The 15,254-nt window shown below is 38.9% G+C and overlaps 1 protein-coding gene across 1 annotated transcript in view; it reads left to right on the forward strand.

The window, feature by feature from the left end:
• Positions 1 to 244: 244 nt before the first annotated feature.
• LOC119720876 overlaps positions 245 to 15,254 on the forward strand; it is a gene marked incomplete at its 5' end in the record, with an annotated part of 30,354 nt that continues 15,344 nt past the window's right edge. Inside the window, 12 exon segments of the mRNA XM_038190743.1 lie at positions 245 to 365; positions 2,101 to 2,172; positions 2,812 to 2,916; positions 4,840 to 4,977; positions 5,403 to 5,527; positions 6,541 to 6,751; positions 7,252 to 7,431; positions 11,545 to 11,770; positions 12,407 to 12,498; positions 12,960 to 13,057; positions 13,836 to 13,947; positions 14,802 to 14,935. Coding sequence (XP_038046671.1) covers positions 245 to 365; positions 2,101 to 2,172; positions 2,812 to 2,916; positions 4,840 to 4,977; positions 5,403 to 5,527; positions 6,541 to 6,751; positions 7,252 to 7,431; positions 11,545 to 11,770; positions 12,407 to 12,498; positions 12,960 to 13,057; positions 13,836 to 13,947; positions 14,802 to 14,935 — 1,614 coding nt within the window.

Below are 15,254 nucleotides of genomic sequence, written 5' to 3' on the forward strand. Positions count from 1 at the left end.
AAATTGTTCAATTTTTAAATTTGGGATTTGGTTAAAATGTTTGGAAAAAAGGGCTAAACTTTTTTTCAATTTAAAAAAACAAAAACATTTAGACAAATAAGACATATAACATAAGTGTCACTCCTTAATTAGGATTCAAATGACAACTATAATTGACAGTCTAATAAGACAACATGTAACAACTTCCTAGGATGAACTGGAAAACTAGCTGTCAATCCACACATGTCACATATTGTATTTACAGAATCGTGATGATGGAGGGACATACAGATATCTACGGTTTTCAGCATCCAATCAACAACCAGCCGTTACTATTCCATTATCTCTGCCAGATACTGCAGGATCATCTCATTGCATCTTCAAGGGTAACCTGACACCTGTGAACCCTTTAAAGCTATAGTCCATCATTTGCAGCCATCCGAAAAGTAACTGGCGTAATTACTGTTGAAAAACAAACTTGGTTGAAAGATAGTAAGGGAACTAAACTCCCTGTGAAATTATTCTTTCTGGGAAGGCATTTCCAACGGTGATTCTTAAGAAGCACCGTAGGAAAATTTAAATTAGTAGTTCGTTTTGTTATTCAGCGCAGCGCGCACAAGTATTGGAACGACGCACACGCGCGCGCGGTTGTTATAATTCGTCGGATCAGTGCGCGACGCCACGTATAGCTGCAATTCAAAACAATTCAAAACATGATTCAGTAACTTTTGATTTGAAATTGAGATCTTAGAATGCTGCTTTTCTCGGAATGTACAGCTGAAGCTTAGCTGAAACTTCATCAGGTTAGTTGCTCAGTATCCTTCATTAGATTTTGAACACTTTTGTTGCTTCAAACGAACAAAATGCACTAATTACAAATGATGGACTATAGCTTTAATCATTGTGTTTCTCTAAGGCTGTATTGAAGCATGTAATGCATGACATTGTTATTGCTGGTGTAATGTTATCAATTTCAGACCTTTCTCACACTACAGCTGTTGAAAACAGGTGCACTCTGAGAGGGGGGGGGGGCACTTTGCGGTCAAAGGCAGTTTTGCCGCCTGACGACCACTGAGCAGCCAAACACATACACCCTTTCTTCTTTATAGCATAGCGATGATAAATGCACACTTCCATTTTCAGAATGTTTGAGACATACACAGGGTTCCCAGCAACTTCGGAACTCAGATAAAACCTTGAAAATGAGTTTTGCAGCCAGGGAAAACTAAGGAATGTAGGAAAAACACCAAATAATCAGGGCAAAGTAAGGGCATGTGACGGTGAGCCAGAAGGGAAGGGTTGTGCCTGTTTAGAGTATGTGAATCTTGCGACGGTGCTGTGTCCAAGTTGTGTCCATTGACTAACTGGCTATGATGGGTGTTTACGCAGAGTGAATATTAGTTGCTTTGCTGCAACAGCCTCTTGACTTCTCAGCAACCTTGTTAAAGTGACAATATTTCTCATGGAATTTTGGAAATTTCTCGGGGAAATATCAATGAAATTCATCAGGAATTTTGTTTTCATGAAGTGATAGGAAACCCTGGCATACAAATGTATGAGCGTTCTACGACCTCAATGATGGTTTCTAATCGTGGTTGCTATAGGAGTCTACAAACTTTATTTTGAAATTGTGTGACCTTTTAGAAATAGGCTAGTTTGGTATTTCCACTGTGCATTGGTGCAATGATATGGGTCACAGGTCATTCAGGGTAATCAAACACTCATTGAAGGTGCATGAACACACAGGGAGATGGGCCACGACGCTCACATGTTAATTACAAGCAGAATTGGCGTTCACATAACATTGTGTAACACACACGTCAGCAATTTTATCCCAAATGACCTTTGACCTGGACTACTTCATCGAGATACCAAAATGCTTATTGGCAAAATGCTGAGCCCAATCTGGGACCAATTCATAAAGCTGCAATAAGCAGAAACTAGCGCTCAGCAAATTTATGTGCTAAACAACAATTAGCTGAGAATGTGTCACAGACAGCTCCGATAGCATGGCATTCTGGCTCTGAACCTGTTCTTTTTGTTCAGCAAGTACATGTATTTGATATAGCTGCTCTTTGATGTCAGCCTTTGTTGTTTGTTTTTTATTGTCGCATTGCATAGAAATCGACTGAGCTTAGCAAGAAATGGGAGGAATATGTGAGCATTATTGGACACGTCTCTGCCATCAAACAGGTCTGAATCAAATTCCAGAACTACACTTTTACCCTTTATTATAAAATGTATTATATTGAGAAATTCATTTTGTGTATGTACAACTCATGTACAATGTTGCATAAGTTAATGTATGACCACTCGATGGACTTACGGAGTGCACCATTTCAGTACCATCTTGATGGTCCAAACAGATCTTGATATCATCCTTCCCATTGCTACACAACACACTACTATACATATATATACGTTGTAGGTTATGTACCCCCAGTGTTATGTGTGTTAATATCGATGCATATGTCTTAGCCTTTGGTTTCAAAAAAGAATTATTATCTTGTCCTTCCGTAAATAAATTGTCCAAGTTTTTTGTGCTTTAAGGCATACCCACACAAACCCTGGGCATGCAAGCAATGTAGCCCTTCTACTGAGCTCATACGAATGATCACCAATGTCTGGCCACTAATGATGCAGTGAGTCCATAATCATGGCATATCAGAACAATTGTTAGCTGTCCTGATACGGTACACATACAGGTTTCCCTGAAAGTGTTCAAAATGCCATGTGCCACATGATAGTAGACAACAATTGTACATTGCTAAGCTGTGCAAGTGAAGTTGTTAATGCTAATAATGAAAATCTTTTGTTGTTGATTGCAAACAGGATGACCTGAGAGAACTGGTGTATGATGGGATACCAACGGACTACCGCAGTGAGATCTGGTCCTACCTTGTCCTGCAACAAGTCAAGCAACTCAAAGCTGAGAAAGTGAGACATTTAACACTTGTTGACTGCTGTGATGTGGGATATGATGTTTGTAACACCTGTGGGGTGCTATGTACCCCGAGGGGGTTAAAAACGGCGTATCCCATATCACAGCAGTCAACGATTGTATTGTTATATCATGACAATAAGTCAAAAAGATAAGTGGTTGTAACTTACTTTGTGTGAGAAATAAATGAAGCTACTGCGATATAACCTTTGATAAAGTGAAATTGTGGATGTCCTGCCAGACATGAGACTGAGTAGTTGACATTGCAGTTCTCATTTGGAGAAGCTAGCGCACCGGCAGGTTCCATACACTCGCGCAAGGTGCGCAATGAACAGTGCGATATCTCTGATCTCCACGTAAAATGTATATAGTTGTGTGACATGTGTTTTTATAGACCCAGACATGTGGCTGTTCTAGACCAATGAAATTACAGTATCCAAGCACATGATATAACAATGTTATGTGCCTTAGTGTAATCACTGATGTGATTAGCCTTTTCTTCCCCTAATTCTTCAGCATTCGTTGTTTTTTTGTTGGACTTAGGACTGAAAAACCCTTCATGAGACCTTTCTAGACTAAAAAACCACAAATCATTGAAATTTCTCACAACAAAATAAGTCAGAAATCTTTTAGGTCAACATTCATTTTCATATAAAAAGGTGTTTGTTTCTGAGCCATAATTGCACTTTAACCTTCTTTAACCTAACCTTTTAAGACCTTTTAGAGATTCATTGTCCCAATAAATGATAGTTTTGAATCCTACTTCAACATTAAAACAACTCAATTGATTTGTATGCTGAAAGTCAAAGCATTGAGAGTCTTTACTCGTTTGTGGTGGACTTCACTGATATGTGATGTTCCTTGATGATAAAGTCTGAACTACATCACTGGAGTCTAGGACTTTACGAGAGGCTTGATGTCGTGACAAGTGCAAATCCAACTTGGAACAAATTTCATGCTACCGTATAGTTTGAATACCCACGCTGCACAATTTTGAGTTGAGTTCAATTTTGAGGAGGTTCCTTGCAAGTAATGCCTCGGCCTTAAACAGCCCTCCAGCACAAACATCCTTTCTTCTTTGAAAACTAAAAACCTGCCCGATAAAGGAATTTCATGGAGTATTTAGTGCCTTGTCCTTTGTACCTTATAAAACCCCCTTTTAACATAAACTGCAAAGGGAAACTAGGTGCATAATATCAAATTGGTCAAAGTTGAACGAAGAAATTGACTGGAGCAGGGTTTGAACCTGCGACCTCTAGATTGCCGCTAGATTGGCTGCTCCAAAATTGGGGCACAAAAATAGGTATGGATAGCCCAGCTGATAGAACACTGGATTGACAATCCCTAGGTCTCAGGTTTAAACCCCGCTCAAGTCAGTTTCTTTGTTCAACTTTTAAAAAAGCTTGAGACTGAGGCATTTGAGTGCTACGGTTGCCTTGCTCCAGACGCCTACACAAAGATGTTAATGTTATGGGTGGGTGTGCTCATTGAGATAAAAAATATGGTGGTCGTATTCTGTGCCATATGTGAACAAACCATGTGCTTGCATGAGGTACATGACCAACAAATTGGATCTCGCGTGAGTGGCCACACAGCATGGTCTGCTGTTCTTGCACGGAATCTATATAGGTAGGCGCGGACATACAGAAGTTTTTACATTGACTTATCTAGCTCCCAGACTTATGTCTTGAACTCACTGGTTTTTGAGTCTGGAGTGCTGGATGATATCACATAGCAACCGATGAAAACTGGTGTTCAGATAAATAGACGTTTTTATCGGATGACCTTTATTCCGCCCTCACCTTTAGTAGGTTGTCTGGTACCCATCCGGTGTTGTAATATTGCCCAATTTCAAAATATCAAACTACATTTCATATATCTACGGTATGAATTTGGTGAATTGTTTGTCTTTTTTGCAGAGTGAGGATTATTTTCAGTGGCTGTGTAATCGCATTGGGACCTCCTCCTCAGTGGATAAATACAGGAGACAGATAGATCTGGATCTTCTACGTACCATGCCCCACAATATCTACTTCAATAGCAAGGATGCCGAGGGGGTAAGAATCAAGCAACCTCTTTTCATCTTGTTATATCTGGATTTGCTCTTCAATGGAATTATAGGGTCTTTCCATAGGCCAATTGAAGCACATGAGCACCATACACTCTGAAGTGTTCTAGTAATGGCTGAAACAAAGCGAGTGTGCATAATAACTGTCCCATGACGGTTACTCTAAACAAAAGTGGGCTTGATCCTTCTTGTCATTACTGTGATGCCTCTGATTGTACAGTAATCACATGCTCAGATTTGTTTGTAAGTTTACAGTCTAAAGTGTGGCATAGTGGTAGATTTTTTCCAAAATGTAAGTACTGGACAGCCAAAACCCCAATACTTGCCATAGAACACTTTAATGAAATAAGCAGGAACAATTGTTGTAGTGGTAACTGACTTCCACCTTTGACTCCTTGACCTTTGACCTAATAGGTAAAGCAGTTACGACAGATACTAGAGGCGTTTTGTGTTCACAACCCCAAGGTGGGTTACTGTCAAGGCATGAACTTCATTGCAGGAACTTGTCTGCTCTTCATGGATGTGGAAATGGCTTTCTGGTAAAAAGAGAATTGCTTTATTGCCCAATCACGTCATATGTGAGGCGTTCTGATAAAATGAGACAGAACTGGACAGAGTTTAATAGAAATGAGGGTTGGTGGGTATCGGGAAAGAAAATAAAGTTCTCCTTACAGTATATGTTGCACTTCATTTGGACATTTCATTGGCAGGTTATGGCTGTTTAAAGTTGCATTCATCAACATGTCAAAAACGTAAAATACTGAGAAAAAGGCCTTATGGTTTTGAGTTTTTTGGCCTTGAAAATGGAAGATTCCAATTATTTATCCTTAAATCACTTTTATTCCACGATTTTTATATTATCTTCCTAAGATATGTGTACTAGACATATCAAAGATTACAAATATCATAACATCTGAAAATCAAAAAACTTACCCTGATTGGTTATTTTGCATTTTCTCTACAATGGCCTGTGCCCAGTTCCGTCTCATTTTGCCAGAACGCCTCACATGTGTTAGAAGCGTCACGATGATACTAAATGTGCCCCCTTCTGCTGGTAAAGATATTGCCAGCTTTGCACACTCCAACTGCCCTTTCCACAGGCGTTGGTGACAGCTACATTTTTTTAGTTCTCATTGGACATTTTAGCCTAGGTTCAACAATATTTTTGGTAAAATAGAAAAGCTGTCACCAGCCCCTTTGGATGATGGCAATAAGCAAATTTCCAAATAGATCAGGAATTGTTTTTCCAGACTCTAAACACAGGACGGTTATTTTGTTTAATTAACCCTTACCCTGTCGCATTTTCTGAAAAACACCATGCTAAATTTTACAAAATGTACCTGACAGAAAGTGTGAAGTCGTAGCAAACTTAAAAGACAGCGTTTTGTTTTTGCTTAGGTCAATAAAAATGCAATACACTCTGCCCTCTGTTGATGGCCCTTATTAGGACATAGTGTCTTGCATGCATTTACATGTAGGAGCTTTTTATCATGCTTACAGTGATCAATTTGCTCTTTATACTTAAGTTGGTGTTTGTGTGTTTCTTGCTCAGGTGCATGGTTGCTGTAGTTGAGTCTTACTTTCCAGCCAACTACTTTGACAGTAGTCTGATTGGTGCACAGGCCGACCAGAATATTCTGAAGGACATCCTGGAATTGAGACTACCCCGACTCCATGCCCATCTGGATGATATAGGCATTGAGATGTGTTCATTCACACTGAACTGGTTCCTGGCTATATTCTTTGACGTTGTCCCGTTCACGGTAAGCATGATTGTAGTTTTGTGCATCAGAGGAGTGATCACATTTTGTATCAACAAAAAGGGTGTCACTCAGAGAGAGTATGACATTTTGTGATAGAAAGCGGTATCCTCTCTGCGTGATCCCTGTTTGCTATTTCCCAGGTTTGCAGCATTGCTAATGTTGCTAGCATCATGACTTTGGGCGTGATCTCTGGCTGCATGTTGCTTCTGACAACACCCATTGAACAAAGACATTGAATTGGGGAACCACCAACATAGGGCTGGATAGCTCATGCGATAACACATCAGTACGGTGTCCTGGAGGTCGCAGGTTCAAACCCCACTCGCTTCAAATTCAATTCAATTTTATAATTAGAAAATAATCTTTTCCAATCCAATTTCACATTTCTGAGAATATTTTTTTCACTGACCCAAATTTCTATTAATGAAATTTCACTTAATCTTCCTTATGATTGATAAATTGTACATTTCATTTGTAATTGGCCATATCTTTTTCTACAGATGCTGCTCCGTATCTGGGATTGTTTCCTGTTTGATGGCCTACGGGTCCTTTTCCAGTTCTCCATCGCATTGCTTCAGTACCATGAGACATCATTGTTACAGAAGAAAGACATCTTAGCGATACTGAAAGACACCAAGTCCATGGCTAAGCTAACGCAGGATATTCAAGCCATTGTCGATGTAAGACCTAGAGATTTTGTTTCTAATTTCATATAAAATGTGTTTCTTTATAAGAATTGAAATGAAGTCCGTCAGTTTTTCTAGGAATCTTCCTGCATTCTCCAAATCTCTCTCTTGTTGGAATTGGAATCCTACTGCAAGATCTTTACTTTCACTTTGTATAGGTATTGAGCCACATGAAGTGTAATAGTGGCTACCCTGTACCTTCCCAAATTCTAGACAATATTTCCAACCTTTCTGTTTGATTTTGAAGGATCTGGGAAGGAAAGACGTTTCTTCTTTCGGTTTCTCGTGATGAGTTAATGGTTGCATACGATAGATTAACTTTTTTAGTTGACAATGTTTGTCTCTCTGGAGCATTGTATTTGTGGCAATTAACCTCAGTTCATTAAAACTGCTGCTTTGGTTTGACTCAGATTGATGTCCTAAATTATGGTTTCTGGAATAAAAATAATATTGACTTTATATCATAGCGCTTTTATCCGAAAAATCAATCAAGGCTACTACAGAAAACAAACAAATAGTGTAACAAACAATTCACACTATTGCAATAGTCATGATCCAGGCTATAAGTGAAATAGTTAGTGAAGTAAATATGATTTCATTTTTCTCTTGATGATTTCCAGGGATGTTGTTTGGCACAGACTTGATGACAAGTTGCTAGACAGTTTTGTATTGTCTGTCAACACACCCAGTATGTACTACCACGGTGCTGTGTATCGTGGTTATTGTTTGCTGGCCACGACATGTCTGACGACTTGACTAATAAGAATTTGGACGTGTATTCATGTATGCGCCCAGCGAATTGCGCGTGCATTACGTTTCCATAGAGATAGGCTAATGATAGCTCACCTGTACTGCTGAGGAAGCATCCTTGATTAGAGTGGGGATATCTTTCTCTTGATCAGTGTACAGCTGTCTCTTTTTCCGTAAGATTTTCATTAGAACATTAAAATCAGTGCTATAGTTATAATAAATTATTAAATATAAATGCCAAATTGTTGTTTTCCAAATAAGAAAATAATATGATGGAATACCAAACGGCCCAGGAATGAGCTTTTGACTCCTTGAGGAATGGGATTCATTCCATATTGTATTGCATTCAACCACACACAGCACCGTACAAATATGTATCAACTGTAAAGTGTAACATTCATAATTGTCCTGATTCTCAACCAATCAGACTGTTCCGTCCAATTCTGGTAACGATTACCATACATTGCATAGAAAGCCCAGAACAGATAATTCAAGTTTTTAATTGGTAGCGACCTACACGCATATTGGGGCCGAGGATGCACAAAGTGTCCCCGCAAGTTGGTGCCATACTGCACTCGACACGTATACCCTGGGATCGTATGTTGTGTCTATCAACGGCAGGGCTCGCAAAATCGGTTGTCCGATGTCCCGGGACAACCAAAATATTTTATTGGGCAACCAAAAGGTTTAATTAGGATCAAAGCATGCACAAGACATATAGCAAAACATTTGCTGAGACTCAACCAAAAATAAATGGCGGTGTAGTGATATGGCCAAAAAAGTAGCTGTAGCGGCTGGAGAGATTCTGGCTCATATCTGGCTCTTTTAGGCAGAGATGCATGTACCACTTTCTATTTTAATTGGAATTCCAGTTTTGTTCAAATTTTCTTTCCAAAATTTTTCATGTACTACAATTCAAAAAGTTTGATGGAAACAGTACTGTATTGCATGTAAATTTTTAATATTTTCTACAAGTTGTCAATACTAGGGATGAAATTGTTTGCTTATTTCAGGATGATTAAAAGATCTCTTGGAGTCTTTATTTTATCCCAATGTCACCCCTGCAATAAGAAACACATAAGGAAGCGCTGATTGGAGTACATGTATATTATTGCTAGAACTAATTTGAGGCATTAACCTATGACAAATGGGGCTGTACATGCAGTACTTTTTAGACCCCCCCCCCCCCCCGTATGCCTGGCATTGTGTTTCCAACCCCCTCCCCCTGTACCCATAAACATTCCATATTTTTCTTTTGGACTTTTCAGACTACCCTATTCTAGCATCATTTCATGAAGGGCAAAACCTAATTTGATTTATATCACCCCGACGCAAAATTCCATCTTATAATAGCATCATTTCATGTCATATTCATAAATACCCAAGACAGTTTACCCATTCCTAATGGTCGAGAGCCTGTCACGTGGCCGGTTTTCTGGTCTTAAAACAGTTTTCGAGTGTCACATGAAATTTGAAATCCTATGAAATCCGGTGCTTTTTAGTTACCGTTTTATTATTTGAACGCTCACAATACTCACGTAGGCATGCGCAATACAACCAGTGAGTCAGTATTTCATAGTCATTCTTAATTCATAGTACACCGATACAGCTGCATTCTGCGCCACATCACGCAGCGCCAATCTCCATATAAGGAGGTGTTTATGACATGGACATACCATAATATAGCAAGAGGGGTGTTTAAAAAAACATCAAGTAAACTTGTTGAACCAAATCGTTGGAAATTTATAATTTTTGCATTGTTTTGACTTTTGGACCGAAAAGTTTTGATTTTTTGACCGAAAAGTTATTTATAAATGGGAATAAATTTGTGCTTGGCCAGTATTTAACACTATGTTTAATGATGATGTTTGAGACTGGTTGGAGTCTGGTTACTCTCTGATGTGCATGTGTATTTCTGTGAACTCATTTAAAATGTCTTATCTAGAAAAAGTGAAGCTTGGTCCATTTTAGACAGACAGAAAAGGATTCACTTTTGTGGCCCATGTATACCTAAAAAGCACATGGCAAAACAAGGGACTTACATACAGGGCCTATGACATTGCTAACCGCACAACCCTACTACTGGGAAATGGTAAACACATTTTGTGCTGTGCTATAATGCACAGCTTTACGTCAACTTTTTGGACTGAGTTTCATATTATAATCACTGCTGTACTGTGTTTTTACAAGAGGGTACTAGTGGGGTACTCACACAAAGGGAACAATAGTACCCTAAATGTTGGTCTTTGTCTGACCATACCCCACAAGAGAAATTGTAAAGAACAGGGATAAAGGGGAACAATGCAAGTACCCCTTAAACCCCATCCGTAAGGTTGATCCTGTTATCATTTAAATATGACTGAGGACTTGGGACATTGCCAATAACCTCAATGACCCTTGGCCCAATCCTCAAAAGCTTTTTGTGTACAAACCTTATGGCAACAAAAGATGGGAACAGTAAGGGTCCCAGAAGTATAGTAAAACATGACGGTGTGTGAATATGTGTGTGGTCATCTGTGAATCGAAAATGTGCCCGCAAAGCGGTGAAGCTTCATACATCTCGTAATAATGAGGGAAGATGCAGGAGCCAATACCTTGGATTCTGGGGATAAAACATTGTTCATTTATGGTACATGTACCTACTTACAGTCAATGTTCTGTTGTCTGGGTCTTCATCCTGTACCGTTGTGCCATTAGCACTGACAGCAGAGTTTTCATGGGCCTCTTCTTTGTGCTTTTGCAACTTAAATTTGCAGGTCAGGGCAGCCAGGAACCCATTTCTACCTTCTCCTGAACATAAATAATTAAATGAATGTGATGAGCAAGGAAATACATCACTATCACCTTCACATAACAAAAACAATGACTGACAGTCAGAGAACAGAGAACAGAAGTTGGGTTCATGTAATAAGACGTGAATCTAAGACTTTTCTGAAGTTAGCTTGAAGGACCTGATGAGCATTACTTTCAAATCATTTTTTGTATATGAAGAGTTTAGTTGCAAAAGGGCTTACGAGATATTTGACAAATTTAGAGAAAAATGCAAAAAACTGTATTGGATTTATGTTCTTTTACATGGCAAAAGTCTGATTTTACTGTGGTATGAAAACCCCTTTTGGAACAGATTGATTATTTTACCTGGTAGCCCTAGTCAAACCCTAACCATTGCAGGTTCAAACTAATTTTTGATATAAATGGATATAAGCCCTTTTGCAACTAAGGTCTTCATATACAGGGACTGTGTCATTACATTATTTATTGGTGTACTCTAAAAATTTTCATCAAGTTTCTCAAAATATCATTCAGCAATCACTATCATCATAAAACTTTGTGTGTGTGTGCATTTATTCCTTGTAGATTGTTAGAGACAGCAACGACAATTTCCCATCCTTGGCCTGGATCCAGCAAAAGCAGCAGCACTACATAAACATCCTGCGAGCTGTCTATGAGCAGCAGGAGAAAGCCAGGGAGGAGTTTGAGAGACAGGAAGGTCTCGCGCCGGCCACACCCATCTTCCAAAGTGAAGGGGAAGACGGTCTTGTACAGGATCTGAAGATGGATTGTGCAGTGGAGTGCTACTCAGGTATGAGCATGATTCCACCTTCCATGCAGCCTTCCTACGGTCTAGGAGGAAGATGTTGATAAACTCATTGGAAGACATCAAATCTGCCATAGTTGGATACAATATCAATGACTTTTGAATATGAAGACCTTACCCATATACGCAGAAGAGACCTTGACAAAAATATTGACAGATTACAATTTCTGAGTACCAAATGTTATCCAAAATTTCATTATGCGCTTGGACACAAAATCTGCACATTTTCAAGATGTAGTCTTGTGGAGTATTACATGTATATTCTACTTTTTAATGATACTGAAGCTATTCTCGTGTTGAAAATGTGGTTTAGAGCCCAGAAATGCACATTATATGTGAAAGAGCTCCGTTAATGCTATTGACAGAATCATTTCCATCGTGCGCTCATATTTGGGTGTGTTCCTCTCAGGCAAAGATAATAGGGTCTGCACACATCCATATGATAATTAGTTGTGTACAATCTGTGCTATTCATGCAGCCAAGCAGCGCGTGCATGCAATACATCCTGTATTTGCCTTTTGAGTAGTTCAATTCCATGTACAGTGCCTGCAATGGACTCTCAAGGACAGTTAGTCAACAACTCCTCATATTAAAGTCCTTGCTTTGTCATTATCTTTGCAGGTCACTTACTAGTCTGCCGTGGAGAGTTGAGGCAGGGTTGGGTTGGACGAGTTGATATTGGCAAATGCATCAAACAGAACTATGGAATAAGGGTACAAGTTACTGTATAAGCTTGTATGAGTTGAGGGCTGAGTCAGTTGTATTATGGCACTAGTATGGAATCATTATAAGAGCTTATTATGTTCATTGATGACTACTGCCAGAATGCAATAAATTAGAAACAAAGAAAGGGTTTCAATATACAAAATAACAAATACAAAATACAAATTTTTGTATCTTGGATGATCGGTCATATATTTTGAATATTCAAATATTTGTCACTACCATAATATGAGTAAAATGTGTGGATTTTGTGCATAGGATTAATGGAAAAGTCACTGGATTGTCCGAAACTGTACATCCAGTGCTGCCTGGATTCTCAGGCAGGTCGGCTGAAAACTGGGGGTCTTCTAAAAATAAATCAGTACTGTGAAATCATAAATACATTATTTGGCCAAACTGATGGAATTAGTGGATATCAACGCACATTCATTGTTTTTTCTTCTGTGTTTAGTTGGACAACCGCATTGTGTGTTTAACCATGGCTGGCATTGACATGGCACTATTGGGAACGGTCTCAAATTTCTTGTATGCATTCAGTATCGGAACTCAGTAAGTATATATAGTTGTGTTGCTAAACTATTGACTTATCAGGGGCTCCCACATAGAGACGAAAAAAGAAACAACATAGGATAAAAATCCAGTCATGGAATAGTCCTAGAAATGTGATACACCTTGAAAAGAATAATTGAATAGGCAGGAAATATCTCCAAAGAATTCTATGATGAGTAATGTTTCTATAAATTTAATGTGTACTACATGTTCTTGGATTTATTTTGAAATTCATGAACAAAATTTATGCTGATTTTTAATAATTTGTTTGAAACCTGATTATAATCCCTTTCACTGTGTATGTTTGGTTAAAAGTATTTATCCTTAAAAATCTCGTGCTATGCAGTATTTGCTCATTAAGACCCTGTTAAGACTTTTTTGTTCAGTCTGCAGTCCACCAAAATCTTGCCAAATCTGGCCTAGAATCTCGGAGGATACAGGGCCCTGAGGATGATTATCTTAGCTTCATGTGTTATTGCTTACTTTTCAGGAATGTTGCAAGCATTGTGACTTGAAGCACGATCTCTGCCAAAATTCGATTTATTAATGTCTCCTGACTGGTGCCCATGAGCAAAGACATTGACAGATTGGGAGCATTGCAAACATTGCTGTGAATAGCTCAGTTGATAGAGCACTGGTACGGTAGGATCAATTCCTGCTGCAATTGTTTGTTGCACCATGTACCGGTACATGTATTGACTAAAGGTCAATGATAAGTGACCATGATGATTAGCACATTTGTGCAGAGTTTTGTTGATGGCATTTGATTTTTGTTTAGGGAGGAGCTTTGGTTTGAGAGGTTACGAGACACTCCTCTAAGTATCGTCTACAATCCACAAACAAGGAATGTATACATTGGATTAGCAGATGGAACACTGGCTGTTATTGAGGTAAGTCCAAATTATGATTAAAACATGCCTGCAATATCTGTGATGTAGTCATTTTTTTTTTAGTAATCAGCCATCGCTGAGATTTGTGTTAAAGAACACATACTTGAAATGTTTTGTGTAGCAACAATAATTTCAAGAGAAATTCATTTTGTAATGTTTTAAATGGAAGTTACAGGGTTTACACAATCTTCAAGTATTTATCCCAGAGATTTCATAGAATTTAACCAGAAATGTCCATCCCCTGCCTCTCCCCAAACAAAAAACGTAATGCACAATTTTCTTCAATAATGTTGCAGTTTAGATTTTGGATCTCTCCCCCCCCCAACCGAAGTAATAAACAAATCAGAACCCCCCCCCCCCCCCCCCCCATCTGTCCTCTTGAGTAAAAATATTGTTGGATTTCCTGTGGAAGTTAAAATACATGGTGAAAATGGGATTCGGTTATTTGTAGCCATTTCCTTTGAGTTAGAAAGTCTTGTTGCTCTTCCCAAGCTTCACCTTGACAAATACTTGTTTTTTTAATCACTATTTGTAAATACAAATTGTTCAATTTTAATTGGGACATTGATTGAAAAAAATGTGCTCTCTGAATAAGTGTTTTGCAGAACTAAATTATTACCAGCCCGAAAATAATTGACGCTGATCTTGTGCTATGTTAGCAACCCAAAATAAAAGTCTTTTTCTGAAGGTTGCAGACTCTAAATGACAAAAAGAAGAAACATACTTTAAAATGTAACATAGACATTAAACAGTTGTAAGCAGAAAAAGTCAATTTGTTAAAGAGCACAGGATGAGCAACTCTAGGATAAGACTTTCTGATTTTGTGCCATGACATTTGTGTTGGTAACTTGTAGGGTGTGAGCCATGCCAGTCCCCGGGATGTCTTCTATCACGCCATCGGTGCCAGCCCAATACGCAGCGTTCTCTACCTCCCTAAGCTGGACAAGATATGGTGTGCCTGTGGTAACGCTGTCAGCATCCTCAACAAGTCAGTGTGCACAATGCATAGTCTTTGTGCTGAAACTCTTGACGGCAGTGTCTGACCCAATAATAGACCAGTCCATGATGCTTTGACCAGTCACAACCATGGTTCATTTTCAGACAAATGTCTGACACATGCATGCACTTGCGTATGATGTGTGTGTCTGTCATGCAGTGTGGCATGTGTTGTTTCCCATGTGTGAAAATAATATGTAAAAAATAAAACCCCCAGCTCTGTCAAAAAAAAAATTTCCCATAGAACTTCCTAGAAAATGCGAACCCCCCCCCCCCCTGCTTTGACACCCCCCAAAAAATTATACAGGTAT

Source organism: Patiria miniata, unplaced genomic scaffold, assembly GCF_015706575.1.
Source record: "Patiria miniata isolate m_02_andy unplaced genomic scaffold, ASM1570657v1 HiC_scaffold_9, whole genome shotgun sequence".
Taxonomy (NCBI): domain Eukaryota; kingdom Metazoa; phylum Echinodermata; class Asteroidea; order Valvatida; family Asterinidae; genus Patiria; species Patiria miniata.